Source organism: Oryzias latipes, chromosome 12 (assembly GCF_053564925.1).
Source record: "Oryzias latipes strain Hd-rR chromosome 12, Olatipes_Hd-rR_3.1".
NCBI classification, from domain to species: domain Eukaryota; kingdom Metazoa; phylum Chordata; class Actinopteri; order Beloniformes; family Adrianichthyidae; genus Oryzias; species Oryzias latipes.
Genome location: NC_136248.1, coordinates 29,963,452 through 29,988,070, shown reverse-complemented (window position 1 = coordinate 29,988,070; position 24,619 = coordinate 29,963,452). Strand labels below are relative to the sequence as shown.

At 43.7% G+C, this 24,619-nt stretch overlaps 3 protein-coding genes across 12 annotated transcripts in view; 1 reads left to right on the top strand and 2 right to left on the bottom strand.

The window, feature by feature from the left end:
- cwc27 (CWC27 spliceosome associated cyclophilin) overlaps positions 1 to 11,245 on the bottom strand; it is a 41,140-nt gene extending 29,895 nt beyond the window's left edge. For all 9 annotated transcript variants that reach the window (XR_002291285.3, XM_004074494.4, XM_078956036.1 and 6 more), the window contains exons 1-10: positions 10,807 to 11,245; positions 10,565 to 10,661; positions 10,333 to 10,445; positions 10,113 to 10,256; positions 9,924 to 10,022; positions 9,730 to 9,833; positions 9,439 to 9,508; positions 5,338 to 5,417; positions 5,229 to 5,259; positions 4,979 to 5,160 (exon numbers count right to left, since the gene is read on the bottom strand). Coding sequence is in view for 8 of the 9 variants with exons in the window: in XM_004074494.4 (XP_004074542.1) it covers positions 4,979 to 5,160; positions 5,229 to 5,259; positions 5,338 to 5,417; positions 9,439 to 9,508; positions 9,730 to 9,833; positions 9,924 to 10,022; positions 10,113 to 10,256; positions 10,333 to 10,445; positions 10,565 to 10,661; positions 10,807 to 10,848 (962 nt within the window). In the remaining variant the exon portion in view is untranslated. The remainder of the gene's footprint in view (positions 1 to 4,978; positions 5,161 to 5,228; positions 5,260 to 5,337; positions 5,418 to 9,438; positions 9,509 to 9,729; positions 9,834 to 9,923; positions 10,023 to 10,112; positions 10,257 to 10,332; positions 10,446 to 10,564; positions 10,662 to 10,806) is intronic.
- Positions 11,246 to 11,255: 10 nt separating this feature from the next.
- Positions 11,256 to 15,238, top strand: ppwd1 (peptidylprolyl isomerase domain and WD repeat containing 1). Its single transcript, XM_004074495.4, has 11 exons — positions 11,256 to 11,590; positions 11,704 to 11,806; positions 12,075 to 12,178; positions 12,264 to 12,384; positions 12,454 to 12,901; positions 12,991 to 13,181; positions 13,894 to 14,083; positions 14,165 to 14,346; positions 14,419 to 14,500; positions 14,574 to 14,756; positions 15,029 to 15,238. The coding sequence occupies exons 1-11, from the start codon at positions 11,458 to 11,460 to the stop codon at positions 15,170 to 15,172; spliced, it is 1,881 nt and encodes a 626-aa protein (XP_004074543.1). The 5' UTR covers positions 11,256 to 11,457; the 3' UTR covers positions 15,173 to 15,238.
- Positions 15,239 to 15,738: 500 nt separating this feature from the next.
- trim23 (tripartite motif containing 23) lies at positions 15,739 to 24,288 on the bottom strand. Of its 2 annotated transcripts, none has more exons than XM_004074496.5 (11): positions 24,120 to 24,288; positions 23,518 to 23,680; positions 23,079 to 23,200; positions 22,721 to 22,999; positions 22,466 to 22,648; positions 22,156 to 22,371; positions 19,191 to 19,325; positions 18,990 to 19,119; positions 18,799 to 18,909; positions 17,295 to 17,419; positions 15,739 to 17,221 (listed from the first exon to the last, which is right to left on the bottom strand). In XM_004074496.5, the coding sequence occupies exons 1-11, from the start codon at positions 24,210 to 24,212 to the stop codon at positions 17,042 to 17,044; spliced, it is 1,737 nt and encodes a 578-aa protein (XP_004074544.1). In that variant the 5' UTR covers positions 24,213 to 24,288; the 3' UTR covers positions 15,739 to 17,041. The 2 variants fall into 2 exon arrangements, with proteins under 2 accessions (XP_004074544.1, XP_078812161.1); XM_078956035.1 differs by lacking the exon at positions 24,120 to 24,288 and adding an exon at positions 23,863 to 24,094.
- Between the last annotated feature and the right edge of the window lie 331 nt (positions 24,289 to 24,619).

Genomic DNA, 24,619 nt, shown 5'->3' with positions numbered 1-24,619 from the left:
AGGCTCTGGATTTTGGAAGTCGCAGATTCGGACATGACTAGAAAATGCTGAACGCACTATATAGTGAGAAGGGAAGGAATTCGGAAACAACCCTGCTTTTATATCCATAAAGCTCTAAACAAACACATTAAATTCGACTTCTTTGCACGACGGGCAGTGTACAGAGGATGTTTACAAACTGGACAGCATCTTAAATTCTATTCCACCTGTACCTTCAAGTTTTCTGAAACCCAGGTAGGTGATAACGTGTGATATGAATAATGAAATGTGGGGTTGTATCCTCAGGATGCAGAAACTGAAGTGGGATTAGTTGTTTGGTGTGTATTTTTATTTATTTGGTTTAATTTATTTACTTTGTTGTGCAGGTTTGCAGATGTTGTTCTGTTCTTTTATAATGCTGCACTATTAAACCCGAAGGTCACTTTGCTTGAATGTCATTTTTGTAATTTGGATGTCTTTCTTGCTGCTGCAAACAAAAGAATTTCCCCGTCGTGGGATAAATAATTTCCTCTCTTATCTCTTAAAAGCAGCGGCGGTTGCCGGGCCCTGCTGGCAGGAGCGGCTCGCCCGGTGTCCCACAGACGTGGAAACATTTTGCTTCCCAGTCGTTCCCTGTCAGCTTCAACAAAAGTGGCGACGACCACATCCATCACTTCTGAGACGTCAATCAGTTACATCTTTTCAGGACCCTTCTAAGGTTGCAGGTGAAATCCCAAATCGGAGACCCACTCCAAGGAAAATCGAGTTCTTGTAGGATTTTTCTCATGATGGAGGACATCTGAGCTGGAATCTGGCTCAAAACTGTACGGATGGATAGCTCAGATACTGCTTGGCTTTTTTTGCTGCACCGCTAATGTTAGGTTGGGGGTGTGAGGAGCTGTAAGCTAGCTGGAGAGCACGTTAGCAAAGGGATAATGGGAAAAGAGCGCCGGGAACACTTTGAAAACAGATCAAAAGATTTTTTTGATTTGATTTAAAATGTGGAAGGAAGCGAATTTATATAATCCCACTCCTGTTCTGACGTACCATTTTTTTTACATGATTTATCATTATCCGGATCACAACTTTTATTGATTGTGGCTTAAATCCATTTCAATTCTGCAGTCAAACGACACCTAATTTAAAAAAAAATATGAACAGAGGAAGGGATTTTTCTCTACGATAAACAACTATTTTAGAACTTGTCAAAGATGTGGAAAGATTCCTAATTTCACTGCATTTTCCAGCCGTTTCTCCCCAAAATGGAACAAAGACCCAAAGTGAGCAGTCCCGACTCGGCGAGCTCCACCAGACAGAAGTTAGAAAAGTTCCTCGTTGCTTCACCATGATGACCAGACAGCAGCCCAGAATCGCCCACAGCCCAGAGCAAAGCAGCTAAGCTGCCCTGCAACAATGCCCCCTTTGTCCTGGACTAACACTGTACCTACAAGCCTGCTCTTTGATTCCCTGCCAAGACAAACCACTGTGTTGGGTTACAGTTCTTGTAGCAAAACAATTTGCGCTTGTGTTTAATATACTTCAGTCTGCCGACATTGGGCTGGCTGTCAGTCAGCTCACACACACACAAATGACTGGGGCCTGCTCCGAATCCCATTAGCGCTAATGAGAGAAGGGGTATGTTCATAATGCGTGCCGGAGGCCGCCTGCTCAAAGGCAGAGGGGAGGAGATAACCCACCACATCAAAGGGAGATGAAAGATAAGCTCCTCCCACTGTCCTGAACACGGGTCTTTCGTGCTCGTGTTGGTCTCACACACCGTCGCCCTCCATTCTCACCTTTGTTTCTCTCGCACACACAAGTGCGCATTTAAACTCACAGATGTGTGCACACAGGAGCGCACACACAAATATGCACACACACAAGCACATGTACACAAATAAAAAAAAAATACACACAGACACACAAATGGGTGCGCACAACAGCATGCATGCCCACACAGACACACGTACAAACATGCGCACGCATACATAAACACAGAAACGCACAACAAATGTGTATACACACAGTCACGTGCACACACACGAACATTTATAAACAAACGTATGTACAGAAATGTACACAAATATGAAAACAACGTCGACACATGCAAAGCTGTGCACACACCAGCATGCATGCATGCACACACAGACACACAAACAAACATGCACACACATCCAAAAAAAATAAATACAAAAAGATTGTGTAAACACACACAAGCATGAACACACACATAACAGAAAACAGGAACAAATACAAAAAACATCAACAAACGCAAAGATACACACAAATGTACGCGCACACAAAGACTAAAACACAAACACACACGAACAAGCAAACACAAGTAGCATGAACACACAGGGTGGAACACACGTACGTGCACGCACACATCACGTATACACAAATCTAAACAAATACAAAATGATTGCGTAAACACACACAAGCATGAACACATATATAATACAAAACAGGAACACGTGTAAACAGACCCACACAAATACAAAAAAACATCAACAAACACAAAGATACACACAAATGTACGCACACACAAACATGCATACACGAGCACATTAACACAAACACACAAATTATTAAACACACTGACACACAAACAAACAGCACACACAAGGTTCACACTCGTACACAAACATGTATACACACCAGCATGCACACAAACGTGCGGACAAATAAACATCCTCACATGTACAAATACACAAACCCACGCCAACATGCAAACGCACAAACATGAGAATCAGTGTGCACACATCTCACACACAAATGGCTGGTCACACAATCACACACAGTGCTGCTTGCACTTCACAGTAATCTGCGCTGCGTGCCAACATTCTTGTTTGGAAAAGCAGATCCATTGATGTGGGTCCAGTGTGTGCAGAGCGGCACAGTGAAGGTGTGTGTGTCTGTGTGTGCGTGTGTGTGCATGTGTGTAGCTGGACGTCCTCTGCTCAGAGCTCAGATGTGATGTTGGGGGACAGCAGTGCCGCTCTGATCTCATCCTTTCTGGGTCTCCATGTTCATTTCCAGGGGGTTTCTGTCGCACATACACACTGATTTGTGTGCTTATGCATGTTTCTGCACAACTTCACAGGAGTGGAATCAAACCACCAACCTACAGAGGGACCCCAACTCTGCAAACAGTGATCGGATGTTTAGCAAAGGTTCTAGATGTTGAAAAAAATGACTTTTTCACTCAAAAAAAAAAAGTATTTGGGTGAAAATTGGCGGATAACATGGGACGGAAATGGATTCAGAGCATTAACTTTTGAACTTTTTGTTAGTTTTTCACTTTGATTTCTGAGATTTTTGTGGCGATTTCAGCCCCACAGTGTTAAACATAAATGGACAGGTGGGACGGGTGAAGTCTCACTCTGATATTCACTTATAATTTGGGGCACAATAATGCATTTTCTCTGGAAAACAAAAGTTTGACTTTAATAAGAAGATTGTCTCTTCAATAGGTATTTATTTTTTTCTGAAATAAATGGGTTTATTTTTATTTTAATCATTACATTAAACTAAAAGGAGCTGCATTCCCAGAAAAAAATGCAGGGTTGAATGCTGTGTTGCTGAATGATAATAAAACTTAAAGCGTAATAAGTTTAAAGGTTTATATTTGAAAAACTGAAACATATTTTAAAAATATGACATAAATGGAAGCAGTTTAAAGTTTTGTGAATAATTTGCAGTTTAAATGGTGTCTGTAGCTAAAACTATGTTGAAGGTATAATGGTTGAAAGAAGAAAAGGGTTTTCAAGGATTCCCCATGTCTTTCAATGGAGGCAAAAATCCTGAAAATGTCTTGAAAGGTTCAAGGATTTGAAGGACCAAAAGTCATAGCTGGAAACAACATTTTAACAGATGAATGGTTAAAACAGCTGAAACATTGTAGGAGTTAAGCCCCAAAAATTGGTGGAAGGTACTATAATAAAGAAAGAGAAACAGGAAAACAATGGCTTGAAACTTTAAATAAATGATTTGCCCCAAATTCTTCAATGAACTATATATTTAATGAGAAATCATTCAAATTTGGCGGATTTATTTGTTTAAAATGAAATGACTTCAATCTGCTGTTTACTCAAATAAAGACTATGATTAGTCACATCATTGCAGAAAAAGTTTGACCGTAAAGGCTTTTATGTTTTCATAGTCCAACAGCGCCCCCATCTGGTCATCCCCCTGTGTTACCAGTGACGCTGCTGCTGCAGACCTGTCCGTTTTTTACTTGTCCTGTCCAACAGCTGGGCAGACAGATGACAACTGAGGGCCTCTACTACTGCATTCCCTCCACCACATTTGACTCATTCTAGTCCATCCGCTATTTTCTCAAAGCGGCTAATCCGACCGGTAAATTAAAAGATAGAAAGGTTGTTCTTTTTAACCGTATTTTTTTGGCAGAAAAGATCCAGACATGAAACAGAAGAAAAGCCTTCGACTTCAAAATAAAAGAAATCTGCATTTAACAGACAAAAACCAGGAGTCTTTACTCCAAATATGGATGTATTCCGGGCCGTAATGATAATGATTATGCAGAATATTTAGCAGCCGGCTGTCTGATGTTACAAAGATGCTGCTAATAAAGTTGTTTAAACGATTGGTGTTTAATATGATACATAGAAAAAAGCCGTTTTAGTGACCCTTTTTTCTTTAATAGTGAGATGAGGCTAAAGTCGGCGTCTGACTTTTTAGCCTCCGTTTTGACAGTTATGGGTAAAGGAAAATCTAGATTCATTTTAATGGTTCCTGCAGGAAATCCAGTGAACAATAAAGTTTAAATGAACCGCAGATATTTTACAGGGAATGAGGATAAACTTTACCCTTGAAAGGGAAACTGGAAGCTGAAAAAAAGCAATCAGACTTCAGCCTCGTGCAGGCCGGTCCGTGAAAATCTCGTCTGACATCGAACCAGTCCGTGAGCTGCCGTAAAAAACCTTTGCTTTTACGGCTAAAGGGGCAAAAAAAGAAACAGAGAAGCTGAACGGCGTACCTGCGGCTCGTCGTCTTCCCCTTTTCCTCATCCTCTCCTCCGTGCTCGGCTGCTTTGTCGCCGCTTTTCTCTTTCCTTAACTTCTTACTGATGAGCTCTCTCATCTTCTCTTTGCCGTCCGAGTCGTATTCTTCCCCTGCAGCCACGTCACCGTCCACGTCGCTGTCTGCATCGTCCTCTGACTGATAAATAAGAGAAAATGATCCTTACAAATCTACCCGTTTTCTTTTTTTAGATTATTAAAGCTTACCTCTCCAGTTCCAGCCCCCCCTTTCCTCTTCCTTTAAAGATAAAACAATCGGGTTTAACGTGAACAATCAGACAAACACCCTGAAGCTTCGGCGTCCGTCGGCGCTTACTTATCAACGGCGGGGACGGAGCTGAGCTGGGGGTCGTCTTTCAGAAGGTCGTGGCTGCTTTTGCTTTTTCCCTTTAATGTCTGAAGAAAAAAAGAAAGTCAGTTGTTGGTTTTAGCACCTTCTAACATGTTTTTCCTCATGATAAACCTCACAGTTTGTAAAAAAAAAAAACACTTTTGTTTCAGTTTTTTTGAACATTTCGATGCTGTTCTCATACAAAAGCAGTTTATTATTAAGCACTTAAACTTAGGCTAAATCTGTTTTGGTGTGTAGAATACTTTAGAGGAATGTTGAGATTCGTTTTTGTCTGGGAAGCAAAACTGTTCCTATGGTAATTCAAACTGGATCCCTGTGGCTGCAGAGTTCCTCAGGGTTTGTTTTCAGGCCCACTGTTCTCTAATGTCATTACAGCATTAAAGTCAGATTCTGTATGAAAATATTAGAACACAGCACAGCTATGCAGATGACACTTAGACCTTTTCATGGTTTCATACACCTGTTCCAAAGAAAGTGACTGAAAAACCTAAATTCGGTATTTAAAGTGAGTGAAACAATTTTTATACCATGGTCCGGGTGAATACAGTAAACCCTTGTTTTACGCGGGGGTTACGTTCCAAAAAGAACCTGTCTTAGGCAAAATCCGTGAAGTAGAAACCTTTTTTCTTTTAACAATTATTATACAATTAAATCCTCTATTATACATTGAAAAGAAAGAACAAACCATTTTACAGGCTCTAGCATTAAATAAAAGTACTTTAGAAAGTTTTTTTCAACAAATAACTTCTGTACTGTACTGTCAAATAATAATTTTAATCATCGATGTGAACAGAAGGCTTCAAATCGCGGAGATTAGCCCCGCCCACCGCGACCCAAAGGATTGGATTAAACAGGAGAAATTTTAAAATGATTATGAAAAAAATACAAAGTACAGTGGGACAAATAGTGACTCAGGTGTATTTCACTGCTCTTCAGACTGAGTCGCTGCATCCTGACTCCGCTCTGCAGTGTTTTCTTCTTTTGAAGCCCGCGGTGCAGCTGTGTTTGATCGGGAGAAGAACATAGTGATTGGCAGTTGTCGCTCTTTTTCTATGGGTTTTAGAGAAACTCAAAATTGCAAGATAATTTGCACGTACGTGTTGTAAATTTGGCAAGCTGATTTACCTATGTGTATTAAACTGCAACGTTATTGACGCCCAGGTAGAGAAGAAGCGGAGTGACTTTTTAGCCAATCAGAATGCAGAACACAATGCACGATGCAAATCCGTGAAGTAGCGAAACCGTGAAAAGTAAAACGCGTTATAGCGAGGGATCACTGTACTCGATTCTGATTTTCTGCTGAGCGTGAATTAAAAAGTGATTTATCACAGTGATAATGCACGCCTATAGCTTAAATGTTCTGTATCACTGCACTGGCTTCTTTAAAACAAACCTTAGCTTCATCATGTGGACAAAAACAAACGGTAAGAGGTGAATTTTTTCTCTGAACTGATGCTTTATTTAATCCATCATGACTATCGGTGTATATATCGCTTTCCTTTGCCGCTGCACTCGAGGTCCGCCACAGCTCTCTTCCAATCAGTGCCTGCAGTAACACGGCAGCAATATGGTAGAAACAGCACTGACAGGGCTGGTTAAAAAAACATACAGGTAAAAGTCACTGAGAGCAGCGCCTCTGTGCACTAAAACCATGGAAGTCTTCCTCCTCAGTGTTGGATTGGAATAGCGTCAGATATTCTTTGCCACACTCCGTCAGTGTCACTCTGAGGTAAATTCCCTCCTGAGCGTGCGCTGTCCTCTCCGTCAGCAGCAGACCGGCTTTTCCAAACCCGTTGGTGATGGTGGATTTTTTTAACGACTGCTTTTAACTTGAAAGCTGCGTCATATGCATTTCTTCTTGCATTTTCCATGATGAGGGTCTGTTCGTGCTATCCATTCACAAAGCATTCACATATACTGTATTCCCCCTGTCTCACTCTTACCCTTTCTGCTCGAGCGCCCTTAGCGGCCGTTAGAAAAAATGCATAAATTAGCCGCATCATTGAAGAAGCCGCAGGGTTGGAAGCGTGTGATAGAAGTAGCGGCTTATAATCCAGAAATTACGGTAGTCATTTTTTTGTGATAAAAGCGAGCCAAACCAAAAAGATAAGAATTAAGTACTAAAAACCGGTTGAATATTTATTTAAATCTCAGAGTTTGTAACAGAAACCTGTGAACTGCCGTCCCTGCAGCTGCCCCCGTCTCCTGTCACACGCGTGTGTGAGAAGGAGAGGGGAGGGGTAGTGGGCTCAGGCTGCCAGGTGGAACGTGCACGCGGAGCGCTGCATGGTTACGCAACACCAGGATCATCACATGCCTTTAGATGACTCAGCTCATGCTAATAATGTCTTTCTTTATGAGCTATTGTAGACATATTTGTTACGTGTCTTTATTTTCCATCAATGTATTCTTTGTCTGCCTGTGGTTTAGTTGGTGTCAGTATTTGACATAAAGACAGCAGGTAATGCAGGAAAACAGCTGCACTTCTTGATATCTTAAATAAACAATCCATCATTTAGAAAAATAAAATCAGCACAATTTTTTTTATCTATTTCTTCAGACTAAAAACGTTAAATAAATTGGTGCAGCTGTGTTAATGTTTCAAATCAATTTACATTTAATATCATTTAGTGACTGAATTATTTTTCTCAGCATCAAATGGTTCAGTTGGTCAAAATGTTTCTAGTTTAACTAAGGAATAATTTCAGACACTTAAAGCTACTTCTCTGTTTTAGACCATAACAGGGTTTCTGTGGTTAAATAAAGTTAATATTTGTTGAAAGTGGATTTATATTGCTTTTTTCTTTTATTAATGTTAAAAGATACAATTTTAGGTGTACTTACACAATTTTTATAGATACTAACCTATATATTGTCACCGGGTGAGTGTGTGTTGGGGGGGGGGGGGGGGAGTACTGGCCGCTTACTGACCGCACGCGAATGCTGCATGCATGAGATGTCATACGTGTCTGTAGGATGTCCAAACTAACAACCCTCTGATTGTCTACTTTCCTCATTTCTGACCGTAAGGCGGCTTCGCAAGGAGCGCGCACGTTTCACGTGCGCTGAACCTACAGCCTCCTTACGCAGTCTGCAGTAGTGATGGGTAAATGAGGCCTCGTGAAGCGTTGACACATCAGCCAAACTGTATGGATTCTGTGTTGATGATACTGTTTCACTCAATACTGACTCCTGCTGGACCAGAAACATCATTGCAGGCAACACAGTTAAGAAAGTTCACAGATTTACTGATTAAATCAACTAAACAGAATATTTGTTACCGTAGTTCCTCATTCCCATGTCTCGCGCTCTATAAGATCCAGCATTGGGGAGATGCTTTTAAGTTTGACAGTTCTGCTGAACAACCTCCAAAACATAAAATGATTCATGTCAAATAAGAGACAGAATGCAGTGGAATTGTATTCTGCTGGACCAACTGAGAGGAATGGGGGGAGAAAAAGCCTAAATCCTTGATAAAATTGTTAAATGATTCCAAAAACCTAATTAAAAACACCACATTCAACACCTTTCGGAAAGATTCAGTAAAATAAAACGTCATACACAGGTGGGCGGGGAAAACAGGGTGGGCGAGAATCGTTCAACAGCTGGAAGTTTGGGTGCATGAAAAGCTGTTTTTTTCCTACTCTGTTAAAATCGCAGCGGAACTGATTTAACACCCAAGTGACTGAAATGTAACAGAAAAGATCAGGTTAATTTTTCAAAATAAAAGATAGCTTAGACTCATAATAAAACTAACTGAACCCTGCCAAGTTGACACGAAACCCGCCAAAGCAAATTTTCCAAAATTACCCAACTGGGTGGAAAACCGAAGAATCTGGCAACGATACGCTTCCTTGTTTGGCTTCTCTGTGACACGCAGACACAGTGGCTGTATGGGTCACGTGACTTTTCCTCTAAACAACACCCATACATTTGAAGTGTTAACTACAACCTGTCGCATGCCCGTATGCATCAACAAGTACACTCACTTGATAATTCGTGTGTTCTTAGTTGGGACTAAGGCTTTAGGCAGCACAAAGTTTGCTGTGGAGAGCAGAAACATACCTGACTGACTTGATTCGCCATCTCCTCGTCTTCCTCAGCTTCCTCACCAAACGATAACAAACTGAAGTTCCTGGAAAAGTTTTTTTGGAGCATTAATCCAAATCACAACAACAAACAAAAACCACTACAATCACAGAAAACAACAAGATTGTAAGAGGAATTCAAATACGAGGCCACATGGACTTAAAACCAAGAAAACTACATTTTGCAGGTGAGAAAAACATTCACAATAAAAGTCTGATAGTTGTATTTTTTAGCATAAACAGGGAAGAAGAAAGAGTGAATGCTCACTTCGTGGCTTTTGACTGGGATTTCTTTGCCTCTTCCTTGTCTTTATCCTTTTTGCTTTTCTTCGTTTCTCGAGGAACAATGTCATCAAAGGGATTGTGCAGAACCTGGAAGACGCACACAACATTATCACAAGGGAAAAAAAACGACTTTTTAGATACAGGAGCTGCTCTGATTGGTGTGAATAAACGAATCACCTCAGCACATCTGATCTTATGAGGCCTCAGAGGTCGTTCATCTTTGTCGCATTCAACCTGAGCCAATCTGAGCAAGTTATAGACCGTATCTCCAGTGACCTGCAGTAAAACAAAAGGAAAATAAGGCTTTTTTTTAACATAAGCAGCTCTTAAAACATCCACCATACAATGGACTGAAGTTATGCTCACCTTTCCAAATATGGTGTGTTTATTGTTGAGTTCATCCGCACGCGCCAACGTGAAAAAAAACTGACTCCCATTATCGTGTGGCCCAGCGTTCGCCATAGCAACCAGGCCTCTCCGAATGAAGCGCAGTCTTGAGTGAAACTCGTCCTGAAAGGTGAAGTTTAGGGTTTTCGCTTAGGCTTAAACACACGTTTTTCTGAAGCGAGCAGCGAAACTGTCGGACCTTGAACGGACGGCCGTACACGGACTCTCCCCCGGTTCCTGTTCCTGTAGGATCCCCACCCTGAATGATGAAGTCCTGGACCACTCTGTGGAAAATGGTGCCATCGTAGTAACCTATAGGGTTAGAAATAGAGACCCAAACAGCACAGATTGGATCACTTTTCCCAAGAAAGAAAACAAAACAAAAAGGCAGATTTAACTCTCGATTTTTGGTTCTTTTTGACAGATCCTACCTTCCATGCAGAGCTGCACAAAGTTCCTGGAGGCTTTGGGAGCCTCTTTGGACCACAGCTCAATGTCAATTTCTCCTGCTGATGTTTTCAACAGAACCTGGAAGAACATTTTCCAACATACAATCTTCAGTTAACAATAAATACATCTAATTATTAGCTAATGGAGACAATTGTTGTACATTTCAGAGGTAAAACCACATGAAAGTTGGGCTTTTCTGGAGCGAAAGAAACTGAACGCTCACCTTTCCATTCGTCGGAGGTTCCTGAATGTAAATGTTGCTCATTTTGCCCCCCGACTTCTAACTAATTTATACGTTTAAAGTACTTTTAGTTAACTGAAAACAAAGCGAATGGTAAAGAATGATTCTTACAACTGTTTTTCTTACATGAGATTAATTTGATCGTTTCACTTCCAAAGCCATCTTAGCTGCATCTGTTCGCGGGTTGTTTACTTCCGAGTGCACAGGGACGTCAGAAGGTAGACATATAATCTTATTGAAACGTTTTGCACTTAATATATAATTGAATTTGATAAAAGGGTATTTCTTTAGAAAACGCCGCATTTTAAAGCATGCAAATAAAAATAAACTATAACAACAAAACAAACGAATTACGTTTTTCCAACTATTTCCCCTCTTCAATTGCATTGGTTTGATCCATGTGTTCTTTGATAACTGCCCCGCGGAAACATGATCGCGCTCAGTGGAAACTCTATTTAAGTTTGAAAAAAAATCTAATATTAATGTAAAAGGTGTTTGCATATGCATTTAATTTAATCTTATTTTTTACTTACTATATATGTATGCATTTACTTCGATTGGAAGGGTTAACGAATTTAGAAGTCAAGCGGAAGTGCCGTAATCACGACAGGACAAACCAGAAGAGAAGCAACGATGGCGGAATCTGAAAACAGTGTGGATTTGAAGCGAAAGGCTGAAGATAACCGGGACGGAGATGAAGAACAACAAGATTCCGAATGGGTCGGACCCATGCCGAATGAAGCCACGACGACTAAAAAACGGAAAGGTTGGTTTCTGGTGGCGGCTTTACCCTGGTCTGTGACAAACATCTGTTAGAAGTCGTGCTAATCCGCGCTAACCCCCGCTCTTTTCTGCCTGTTTTTGTGTGTTTGGTGTCAGTACTCGAATACGAGCGTGTTTACCTGGACAACCTGCCCTCAGCTGCCATGTATGAACGGAGCTACATGCACAGAGACATTATTACGCATATAGTTTGTTCCAAGTAAGTCTAACTAAGTGGTGGAAATGTAACTTCATTCAGCTGATCATGCAACTATGGAAATGAAAGACAAGTCGATCAGAACTGTTATGCAGCTTCAGGTGTCAAAGAAGCAAAAGAGTGTGCAGTTTTTGTGTTTCTATGTACCTTATAGTAAAGTTAATAGTAAAAATACTTAGAATTTGTGCTCTCTGGCAAAATGTTCTTTAGAGGAATTGTGCCGTTTATCTGACACTCCTCTCTTTTTCACGCTGTCCCTTTTCTGTTCCAGAACAGACTTTGTCCTAACTGCCAGCCAAGACGGCCACGTCAAGTTTTGGAAAAAGAAGGAGGATGAGGGTATAGAGTTTGTGAAACACTTCAGAAGCCACTTGGGTAAGACCTTCGTTTTCGCCCTCGTTTCGATCTTGCAGGCGCACGAATGTGGCTTTCTTCTCAACGTGAAGCTGTGTTTGTGCAGGTGTGATCGAGAGCATCGCCGTCAGTGCCGAAGGGGCTCTCTTCTGCTCTGTTGGGGACGATCGGGCCATGAAAGTCTTCGATGTGGTCAACTTTGACATGATCAACATGCTGAAGCTGGGGTGAGTTCCAATGACGGTGCAGTGGAGCCTGAATGATGCGGCAGACACTGATGCAGGGTTTGTTTGCAGCTTTCACCCCGGACAGAGTGAGTGGATCTACAACCCCGGGGACGCCATCTGCACCGTGGCGTGTTCTGAAAAATCCACAGGGAAGATCTTTGTGTACGATGGGCGGGGAAGCAGCGAGCCCCTTCACGTCTTTGACAAACTGCACTCCTCCCCGCTGACTCAAATCCGCTTGAATCCTAAATTCCGAGTTATCGTGTCTGCCGACAAAGCGGGAATGCTGGAATACTGGACAGGCCTTCCCAACGAGTTCAAGTTTCCCAAGCACGTGCAGTGGGAGTACAAAACTGACACTGACTTGTATGAATTTGCAAAAAACAAGACCTATCCCACCAGCTTGGCCTTCTCACCTGATGGCAAAAGAATGGCCACCATCGCCTCAGACAGGAAAGTGAGGATCTTCCGTTTCCTAACAGGAAAACTGGCAAGAGTGTTCGACGAGTCCTTAACGGTACGTTGGCCTTCATCCTCCTCCTCCTCCTCCTCCTCCTCCTCGGTGTGGTGTTGGTCGTCGCTCATCGCTCCTGCGTCACATGTTAGATGTTCACAGAGTTGCAGCAAATGCGGCAGCAGCTGCCTGACATGGAGTTTGGGAGGCGGATGGCCGTGGAGAGAGAGCTGGAGAAGGTGGACGGAGTCCGGCTGGCAAACATCATCTTTGACGAGACCGGCCACTTCGTTCTGTACGGGACCATGCTCGGCATCAAAGTCATCAATGTGGAGACCAACAGGTACGTCGGGAGAGCATGGACGGCCTCAGAGTTTGAGAAACTGTTGCATATTAGGCTGGTTTCATTTTAATTGCTGGGGTGATGTTGAAGCATTTAAAGAATTGTATTTTTGTTTGATAATTGGCAGAAAAAAAGCATAAATATGATTGAAATAAATCAAATGAGAACATTTGCTTTAGACCAAGGAAAAGTTTACGCTGTGGAGGTTCACTCCATTCATCTTTGGATCTATTCTTAAAGCTTTCCCAGTGGTCTTTAAGTAAACCTGTGACATTTTCTAGGACATAGTTTCTGCAGAGCGGCCGTCATTTCTTAGAAGTTCACCTCTGAGTTGTGGGCGGGACCGTTTCTCTTCCCCACCCCTTTCCCGAGAGCTCAGCAGGGAGCTGGTGGCCCCCCCAGCGAGATTTCTACGTCACAAATACGATCTTTTTCCAACTGCATTTTTTCGTCTGCTCCTGATTCACAACAATTTGAATAAATAAATACTTTGAAATGCGATTTTAAGCCCTATTTTCTTTACATATGTCCTCCATCATCAGAAAAATCCCACAACATGTTAAAAACACAATTTTCTCCAGGGTGGGACATTTATATAAACATTTTAATTTGAAGAAACTCCTGTCGTCGTGTGTTTGTCGCCTCAAGCTGACGTCACGCGCAGCCGGCCTTCAGGAAACTCCTGACTCAAAGTTTCCTCCTTCCTCACCAGATGTGTGCGGATCCTGGGGAAGCTGGAGAACATCCGCGTGCTTCACCTCAGTCTCTTCCAGGGAGTGGCGAAGGCCATGCAGGTGGCCCCCACCGTGGAGATGAAGGCCTCCGACAACCCCGCCCTGGAGAATGTGGAGCCCGACCCCACCATCTTCTGCACGGCGTTCAAGAAGAACCGCTTCTACATGGTAAGACAGCAAAAGGGCCGTTTTTTTTTCCCAGAAACCTGCTTGTTGTTGTTGTTTTTTATGTTTATGTTTTGATTAAAGTTCACAAAGAGAGAGCCAGAGGACACGAAGAGCGCCGACTCAGACCGAGACGTCTTCAACGAGAAGCCATCCAAGGAAGAAGTGATGGCAGCTACTCAGGCCGAGGGCCCCAAGAGGGTGTCGGACAGCGCCATCATCCACACCACCATGGGAGACATCCACATCAAGCTTTTCCCAGTGGAGTAGGTCCCCATTCCGAATGGGTTCCAGCTTTTCAGAGCGTGGAAAAAATGAACCTTCCTTTTGCTTTTTAGATGCCCCAAAACTGTGGAGAACTTCTGCGTTCACAGCAGGAACAGCTACTACAACGGCCACATCTTCCACAGAGTCATCAAGGTGGGTTCTGCTCTGTTCCTCGGGCATCTGCAGACTCATTCAGGGCGTCATTCCCGCTCCTTTCGGTGCGCAGGGCTTCATGATTCAGACCGGAGACCCCACCGGCACCGGCATGGGGGGCGAGAGCATCTGGGGAGGAGAGTTCGAGGACGAGTTTCACTCCACGCTGAGACACGATCGTCCGTACACACTCAGCATGGCCAACGGCGGGCCTGGCACCAACGGCTCGCAGTTCTTCATCACCGTTGTTCCCACAGTGAGTCACAGCAGGATTTCCTGGATTCTCTCTTTCAATTCGGTCTCTCTCAGTTCAAGTCGTCCTGGGTAAAATTACGAACCTCTCAACTTATTTTGAGCGGAATAAATACAAAAGCTTCTGGTTTTTACGGATCAATTTCCATTCCAGTATATTCCGGTTTAATCTCAACAAAGTTCTCCAGAACGATTCCGTTTAGTTCCTTGTACATCAGAATCAGCAGGAATCTTCTTAGCTGGGCTTCTAAAAGCCTCACCTGTCTGTGTCTGCAGCCCTGGCTGGACAACAAGCACACCGTGTTTGGACGCTGCATCAAAGGCATGGAGGCGGTCCAGAGGATCTCTAATGCCAAGGTTAACCCCAAAACCGACAAACCCTACGAGGACATCAGCATCATCAACATCACCGTCAAGTGACCGCTCCGCCACCTCCACTTTTTTTTTTTACTGACAATAAAATACTTTAAAAAAACACCAGATAAAGGAAGTCCCATTTTTTATTCTACACGTCATTTATAAAAACCGTCTACATAGTAGTTAAAGGGTCAAAGCTTCGAAGCTTTTGAAGCTGTGAGGCTTCAAAGCTTTCAGACCATTAAAGCTTTAAGGCTTCGGAAGCTTCAAGGCTTCAAAGCTTGAAACCACGTTAGGCTCAAAGGTTCAGGAAACATACTGAGGTGTTTCCAGCACCCGCGGGAACGGCTTTTCACACGTGTGCGTTTTATTGGTACTATGATTCATACATTATTACAAAGCAATGAATAAATGCCAAACTCAAACGATGGCTCCTTGATAACAGTCAGGGCTTGTTGGGTGTGGAGTGTTTGGATGCTGCATCAAAGGCTTTGGGGCGGTCAAGAGGATCTCCAAAACCTGGAAACCCTGCAAGGACATCGGCATCATAATCACCGTCAAGTGACCGCTCTTCTCGGCCACCTTGGCTTACTTTTACTGGGATTAAAAAATAAATAAAATTGAATGGATCGAGTCAAATTGTTTATTTTACACATTCTGCTGCATTTACAAAAGCCAAGTACGCTGTTACAAAGGCTTTGAAGATTCAAGGACTCAGAAGCTTCAAGGCTTTTTAAGTTTCAAGGCTCACTTCAAGACATCAAAAACTTCAAGGCTTCAGAAGCTTCAAGGCTTTAGAAGCTTCCAAAGATTCAAGGCTCCGAAAGCTTCAAGGCTTTGAAAGCTTCAAGGAAGGCTTCGAAAGCTTTAAGGCTTCAGAAGCTTCAAGGCTTCAGAAGCTTCATGGAAGGCTTCAGAAGCTTCAAGGCTTCGAAAGCTTCAAGGCGTCCGAAGCTTCAAGGCTTCAGAAGCTTCAAGGCTTTGAAAGCTTCAGAAGCTTCATGGAAGGCTTCAAAAGCCTCAAGGCTTCCAAAGCTTCAAGGCTTCAGAAGCTTCAAGGCTTTGAAAGCTTCTGAAGATTCAAGGCTCCGAAATCTTCAAGGCTTCAGAAGCTTTAAGACTTCGAAGCGCATTGTGCTTGAAGGTTCATAAAACAGAAATATTTCCAGCAGCTGTGGAACAGCTTTTCTCACATGCGGGTTTTATTTGTACTTTGTTACATCGATACAACAACATTACATAGCAATGAGTAAAGACCAAACTCAAACGATGGTTCCTTAATAAGAGTCAGTGTTTGTTGGGTTTCATGTTCTACGTTTCACATCACGTTTATTACTGAAGGCGGGTTGAAGGCGCCCTATTGTTGAAGCATTCTGGACAGCAACAGGAGCTGGTTGAGCTGTTACATGAGTTTTTTGTTTTTTTTTTGTAAATGTTGCAGAAATCTTACGTCAAAACCAGCAGATGGTTCATTTGCTTTCAGAAGAAAGCCCTCACCAAAAGCAGCAGATAAGTGCGTTAAATTAAATCTTTGTGCAAAAACACTCACACCTCCGTCTTCCTCCTAACTGACAGTAAACTAGTTCTGTAACAGGAAGCGCTCTGCTGCTTCCAGTCCAGCTTTCAGTGGATCCCACATGAACCAGTCAGACGTCTGCTTTGCTCAAAGGCAGGTTCACATCAGGTCGCAGCCAGCAGGCAGGCCTCACTCGGCTGTTTCATCTCAGGCTAATGGAAGCAACAAAAGGTTGATGAGGATGGAAGGTTGAGTCCACGACAAAAGCAAAGCTGTTGTGTCCGGTTTGAGGCCGGTCAGCGCAGAAATCGCAGCGATCTGATGTAAAGCCGCAGAAAGCATGTCCACCAGCCTTTCCTCTGCTCGCAAAGAAGGAGGGATGCGTGTGAGGGGAGCGGGACTGTGGTTCTGCTCGCTCACGCCACGTCCAGAACCCCAGCAGCCACCAGCTGCCTGGAGAGCCAGTCCAGCCCCTCGTGGAGGCCCATCCCACTACGGGCGTCGCAGCCCTGAATGTGCCAGCTCCTCCCACAGCACAGCTTGTGAAGGCTCAGCAGCTCCGTCATCTCCTCCACAGACACGGCGCCTGGAACGTCCTGCACAGAGAGAGTCGCCCCGGGGTGAGTTCACTCGCCGCAGGCGTTCACAACCGACGACGCCTCTACGTACCTGCTTGTTGGCGAAGATGAGCAGAAGGGCGTCCCGCAGCTCCTTCTCTGTCAGGAGTTTGGCCAGCTCGCTGTGGGCCTCCATGAGTCGGTCCCTGTGGCAGCTGTCGATGACGAACACCACCGCTGCTCCGCCAAACACCAGAGGCGGGGTTAATGGCCCCGGCATCGCAAAGTTTGACACAACGGTTTGAGCAGACATCACCGAAACAATAAAGACTGGAGGAAGCGGACTCCATTGACTGTACTTCAGAACTTGATTTGGGGGAATTGCACCACAGACGTGCATCGTGGTCGTCCTTATCCAGAGACCCAAGTTTTAGTCAACGTTTGCGTAGAGAGCTCGTCTGAAGCTGAATTATTTCCATTGACTGTAAATGAGAACTGGACTAAGTGACTCCTCCCCCCTGGCGTTCCAAAAAGGAAGTAGCAGTAAAACCCCAAAGAGGTCTACAGAAAAATAAACAGCTGGCAATCAGTCATTCTATTGGTCAGAAGAACCATTCTAGATCTGATACTTTTTTTTTTTTTAAATCTTCTTGATAATCCTCATCTTTTCATATTTTTTCTGTAGTTCAACTTGTGAACTGACCAATCAGATGCCTCACTAAAAGTAGGTGGAGCCTGCTGGCCCCAATGTTTTTGACTGACAGATTTTGTGTAGCCGGGGTTTTTCAGTGGTAGGGGTGTGGCCGTCCAACAAGCCCACTCCTGATTGGCGAGAGTGGTTGCCATAGAGAAGTTGACACGGAGCAATCACTGCTTACTGACAACTTGGCGGCGTCCATCAGCTTCCTTTGGTTGGAGACATTTTCCATGGGTGACGTCACACTCACTTGTTCTCTTGTACAGTCAATAGGCGGAGCTTAACAAAAACCATTTGATATCAAATTGATTCTAAAAACATTCTATCACATTTCATATTATGTCACTAATTATGCAAAAGTAAAAATAACATCCATTTGGTTTAAATGTAAATTGTTAAATAAATTGAAATCAAGTCAATCTGATTGGTAGTTCTACTCTGATCCATTTCTTTCTGCTGGAGCCTTAAATTGTGATAGAAAAGGTGAAAAATCATTCATTGATTGAGTAATAGCGGTTTATTTATAGAAGTCTATAGGTTTTTGGCTTCTGGGAGCCAGGATTTACCTCCTGTTTGGGACGCCAGGGGGGAGGAGTCACTCCGTCCAGTTTTCATATGCAGTCAGCTTAAAGTGAGCTTTGCACACAAGCATTTACTACAACTCGACTCTCTGGATGAGGACGACTACAGGACAAGTCTGTGGTGCAATTCCCTCAAAGTGAGTTTACAAAAAAAAGTCTAAAAACAACTTTAGATAAAGTTAAAAAAAAGTCTGTTCCTGCTGTTACTGAGACAATTTCCAGAAGACCCCATCTGCGAAGTTCTTGGTCGATAAAAAAAGAAACTAAAGCTGAGCAAAATCTCCTTTTTCATTTAACCACTATAAGTTAATCAGAAGAATAACAAGTGAAGCACCAACCTTGAGTGTTGAGATAATAGTGTTTCCAGAGCGGCCTCAGCTTATGCTTTCCACCAACGTCCCAGATGGTAAATTTTAAGTTCTTGTACTCGACGGTCTCCACGTTGAAGCCTCAAAAAAGAACCAGAACCAAGTTTCATTCAACTCAATCTTTCAAAGATCGTATGGTTAACCAGTGCAGACGTCTTTACCGATGGTTGGGATGGGCTGCATGAACTCGTCTTGCTTCAGCTTGAATAGAATGGTTGTTTTTCCAGCCCCATCGAGCCCCAGAGTCACCACCCGGATCTCCATCTTTGGTCCGATGTGAACTCGGTTGTCCTGAAGACACGTTTCAGTTTAGCTTTGGGTTTGTCACCGCGAGGCAAAGGTTTCCAAACGCAGACGAAGACCTTGGTGAAGGTGACGGGGATGCCGGCGTCCAGCTGGATGTGGTCTGCCAGCTCCGTGAACTGGTGCTGCTGCTTCTGAAGCGTCTCCAGTAAACAGCTGATCTCCTGCTTTGCCAGAACAACCCTGCAGTCGTCCTGCATCGGGAGAGAAGCCGCACGCAAACACAACACGGTGCTTTCAATGCCTTGGAACGCACCACTCTACTCCTACTGATTCAGAGAAGTTATCATGAACAAAAAAACTGATCCAAATTCTAAAACACACGAACATTTTCAAAATAAGATCAAGGCTCTGTCCAAATTCCCACCATAACCCCTAACTACTAAAAAACTCTATAGTGCTGCACTATGTCGAGCCCTGAATTTTAACAGCAATTCGGACGCCACGCTCACTACTTTTGTTTTAAACGGCGAATATGATGTCATCAATTTCACGAAGTGCTGTGAGCGTTTTGCGACGATTATTTATGAGTCCACTGTCTCCTGAAAATAAAAACATTGATGGTCTATTAAAAAAATACATTTTAACGCATTTATTTTGGTATAAAATGTTCCGACGCAATGCATTGTGGTCTATATTAAATGATATAGTGAGCATCGATGCACACAGGTTTTTTTGCAGAGACTTCAGGGAAATTTCCAGGGCACTGGATTTTGGAATTGTAGATTCGGACAGAACTAGAAAATGCTGAAGGCACTATTTAGTACGGTGGCCCAGAAGGGTCACAACACAACACATTAACTTTACACACAACACATTAACTCACAACACAACACATTAACTTTACACACAACACATTAAATCACAACACAACAAATTAACTTTACACACAACACATTAACTTTACACACAACACATTAACTTTACAACACAACACATTAACTCACAACACAACACATTAATCACAACACAACACAATAACTCACAACACAACACATTAACTCACAACACAACACATTAACTCACAACACAACACAATAACTCACAACACAACACAATAAATTACAACACAACACATTAACTTTACACACAACACATTAACTTTACAACACAACACATTAACTCACAACACAACACATTAATCACAACACAACACAATAACTCACAACACAACACATTAACTCACAACACAACACAATAACTCACAACACAACACATTAACTCACAATACAACACAATAACTCACAACACAACACAATAACTCACAACACATTAACTCACAACACAACACATTAACTCACAACGGAAGTAAAGCTGCAATGGAAGTGCTTTTATTCTGAAATTTCAACTGGGCTGAGCGGCTAACTGCCTCACAGAAAGTAACGTCACAGTGAGCTGTGGAGGGAGCATGATTTTCTACAAGAGAAGCTAGCAGCAGCGTTGCCAGATTGGGCGGTTTTGGGTGTAAATTTGCGGTCAAAAATGCATAATTTGTATGGTTTAAAGGTCGGTTCAGCGGGTTTTTTCCCACTCATGAATATATAATAGCGGCCTACGTTAGGCCGTGTGGCTTTTGGAGTTCTACTGAAGCTCCGTGAACGGCAGAGCTTAATGGACCGGGTTTTGTCATCTAACCTGTTGTTGGGGGAGTGCAACGCCCCGCCTCTTAGAAATTGTGTTCATTAAAGCCTGACAGTGGGGATTTCTCCACATGTGTCGTGTCAAGTGTTGGGGACCGCGTGCGTGTGTGAGAGGAAGAGGGAGGGGAAGAAAGGAGAGGAGCGCGTGCAGGGACTGGGAGGGTGTGTGGGTGGGTGGGGGGTGTTGGGGACCGAGTGAGTGTGAGAGGAGGGGGCTGAAGAACGGAGAGGAGCGGAGCACGCGCAGCGACAGAGAGGGGTGTGAGTGCAGCGCGGAGGAGTGTGCGTTAACATTGTGTAGCTTCTCTTGTAGAAGAAACATGCTCCCTCCACAGCTCACTGTGACGTTACTTTCTGTTAGGCAGTTAGCCAATCAGCCCAGTGGAAATTTCAGAATAAAAGCACTTCCATTGCTGCTTTACTTCCGTTGTGAGTTAATGTGTTGTGTTGTGAGTTAATCTGTTGTGAGTTATTGTGTTGTGTTGTGAGTTAATGTGTTGTGTTGTGAGTTATTGTGTTGTGTTGTGAGTTAATGTGTTGTGAGTTAATGTGTTGTGTTATGAGTTAATGTGTTGTGAGTTATTGTGTTGTGTTGTGAGTTAATGTGTTGTGTTGTGAGTTAATGTGTTGTGTTGTGAGTTATTGTGTTGTGTTGTGAGTTAATGTGTTGTGAGTTAATGTGTTGTGTTGTGAGTTATTGTGTTGTGTTGTGAGTTAATGTGTTGTGTTGTGAGTTAATGTGTTGTGTTGTGAGTTATTGTTTTGTGTTGTGAGTTAATGTGTTGTGAGTTAATGTGTTGTGTTATGAGTTAATGTGTTGTGAGTTATTGTGTTGTGTTGTGAGTTAATGTGTTGTGTTGTGAGTTAATGTGTTGTGTTGTGAGTTATTGTGTTGTGTTGTGAGTTAATGTGTTGTGTTGTGAGTTATTGTGTTGTGTTGTGAGTTAATGTGTTGTGAGTTAATGTGTTGTGTTATGAGTTAATGTGTTGAGTTATTGTGTTGTGTTGTGAGTTAATGTGTTGTGTTGTGAGTTAATGTGTTGTGTTGTGAGTTAATGTGTTGTGAGTTATTGTGTTGTGTTGTGAGTTAATGTGTTGTGTGTAAAGTTAATGTGTTGTGTTGTGACCCTTCTGGGCCACCGAAATGTAAAAATAAATGCAAAAAAAGTTTAATGCTAATTCACCCGAAGCTTGTAAGGCAGTTTAAAAAATAGCAAAACACGAAATGACATGTATTTAAAAAAATAAACATGTATTTATAGATAAAATGTACTTGAGCGTGTGTCAGAATTCCAAATTAAAGTTATCGAAATGATGCAAGAAAGAAACCTAAACCTGCCAGAAGGAAAACAGACTTGTGAGCTGGGATCTGAAGCACAGCTACCTGCTGAAGAGTCTTCTCGCAGTGCAGGCAGGCGGTGGAGACCTGCGACAGCAGGATGGTCATGTCCTCCTGCTGCTGCCTCAGCCAGATGAGCCTCTCCCGAACGTGGGCGTCCACCACACTCAGCGCCATCTCCTCCTGCCGACACAGAGTCTCGTGGAGGTCTGAGAAGTAAGCCCGGACGCAGGAGCGCGCGCTCTCTGCTGTGCCGGGAATCTGACGAGAAGGAAAACAAAAAAACAAAAAGAGGTCACGATAGGGGAAACTCTGGAGTCATGGTTTCACACTGATGGATGCGAGGTTTTCTCACATGCTCGGTGTGCGCCATGCCTACGCCATCCTCCACGATCTGTTCTCCTCCTTCTATCTGCTGCACGATGCCCACCAGCTTCCTGGAGTACTCGGACACTTCGTCTGTGAAGCTGCGGATGCAGTGGGCCATGTCCAGGATAGAAGCTCGGATCTGATTGGCCTCAGACTCAAGGAGAGCGTGCTAAAAGAGAAAAATGATACGCATTAGCATTTCAGATCAAGATCCTGACCCTGAAAGGACGCCTTCGCCTACCTTATGTCCCTGGTGCTTGCCATACTCCTTGCAGACGCAGCACATGAGAGGCCCGGACTGACACGCCTCCTCCAGGCACACAAACTCGATAGCATGGACCTGATGCTGGGGGCAGAGCATCTTCTCGTGAGGCTTATCGGCCAGCGGCACGCGGCGGTGTTTGGCCAGCGTGCGAGTGGAGTGGGTGAGCTGGGAGCACTCGCCACACAGGTGGGTGGCGCACACGGTGCAGTACACGGAGGCTGTGTGGCTCTCGTCTTCGTCACACCGTATTATACACTGGATTAAGGGGGGGAGGAATGAGTGCGAAGAGAAGAAACTACAGAGGCAAAGCACAAGTCCCCACCCACCCACTCACTTCTCCCATGCCCTTCAGGGCGTCCTCAGACATTCCTGACTGGTTGGTGGCTCCATTCTGGAGTCGCTCCAGGAGTTCGAGCAGCGCAAAGTTCTTCTTTAGGCCCCAAACCCCCGAATCTCCTGAGCAGACGTGAAGAAAGAAAACGTCTGTTTTAAGAAGAGGTGCCAACACAAAGCTCAACTGTTGCTCTACTGATGAAGATTGCATTCTCAGCGTCTCATGCACAACTCTGCATATGTTAGCTTTACGTGAGTTGCTAACTTATGGAGGCGGTGAGCCGCAGACACATCTGCACTCTGGATCCATTCTGTGGTTCAATGCTGAGGGTTAAGCAGGGGGTTTTTGAACCAAAGACCTTCCTGTCTCAGGGGCGGACACTCTACCGCTAGTCCACTGAGATGGGTGAGGCGCGGTAGCCATAGCAACCCGGACTCACCCAGCTCCGTGACCTGTCTGTCAAAGGGGCAGCGGACCGCCCTGCCGTGCAGGGGCAGCCGGGTCAGGCAGTCGTGGCACACCGTGTGACCGCAGAGCAGCAGGCGGGGGACCTTGTCGCCTTGGAGGGAGAAGACGTCCTCACAAACTCCGCACTCCAGCACCTGAAAAAGGGACGGACACCGAGTGGAAACATTTTTCCACGCTGCAGGAAACAGCTGCTGCTCGTTTCGCCACCAACGCATTAGACTTTTCAGCAAATAAACAATATAAAATGTAATCTGAAGCATTTTTTCTAAATTTATAGCTACTTTAACTTTAAGCTAGTGGCACCTAGCCTTCGCACCTCAAATGTGTCGCAAACACCAAACCAGCCTTTTAAATGCTCTAGAATTAAGCAGGTCTCATTCATTATAGTTAAAAACAGTGTTATAATGAATAAAGAGATGCACGCTGCACTATTTTACACGTTTAACATCCACAGGCTACGCCAACGCAGCGGCTTCTTCTTCTTCATCCTGCTAGCCTCCCTGCCCTCGACTCTGATGCTGCCCCGCCGCAGGAGTCCGACTCTAATCAGAAAATAAAAGTCACGATCAGAACCTTAACGGTGCTTCCGTTCGCCCCCCTCCCGTGTCGAAAGCAGGGCTCCATCGTCACCACGGTGCCCTGCTTGTTTATTCCCGCAGCCGCCATTCTTAGACGACAGTGCAGAGGACCGGGCCAGACCGAGACTACATTTCCCAGCTACTTCCGGTTTCGTCTACTGAGTTTTGTTGTGAACAGGCAGGTGTGAAATCAACTTCCGGTTCCAATTAACACTAATGCGTCCGTTGTTTTCCTTTTCTTAAATTGTAAAAATATTGGATAAAAATAGAAACAAAAAAATGAAATATTTAATAATAACCAATTAAACATAATTAATACATTAACATATTGTAGCGACCTGGGGGTTAGCCCCGCCTTCAGCCCCTAAGGCTCATGGGAAGTGGGGAGCTTAGGTGAAACCTTGAGTCAGAGGGCTGGAAGCTGAAGTTAGGCTCCGTGCTGTTTGGGCTGTATGGTGTGCTAGAATAAACAGGCTTGTTGCATAAAAACTAATA

Coding starts and splice junctions, on each gene's coding strand:
- trim23 (XM_004074496.5), bottom strand. CDS start 24,212: ATGGCGGCTGCGGGAATAAACAAGCAGGGCACCGTGGTGACGATGGAG. Junction 18,910..18,989: donor GCAGCCCATCCCAACCATCG/GTAAAGACGTCT, acceptor TTCTTTTTTGAG/GCTTCAACGTGGAGACCGTC. Junction 17,222..17,294: donor TCATCTTCGCCAACAAGCAG/GTACGTAGAGGC, acceptor CTCTCTGTGCAG/GACGTTCCAGGCGCCGTGTC.
- ppwd1 (XM_004074495.4), top strand. CDS start 11,458: ATGGCGGAATCTGAAAACAGTGTGGATTTGAAGCGAAAGGCTGAAGAT. Junction 12,385..12,453: donor ATCAACATGCTGAAGCTGGG/GTGAGTTCCAAT, acceptor GTTTGTTTGCAG/CTTTCACCCCGGACAGAGTG. Junction 13,182..13,893: donor ATCAATGTGGAGACCAACAG/GTACGTCGGGAG, acceptor CTTCCTCACCAG/ATGTGTGCGGATCCTGGGGA.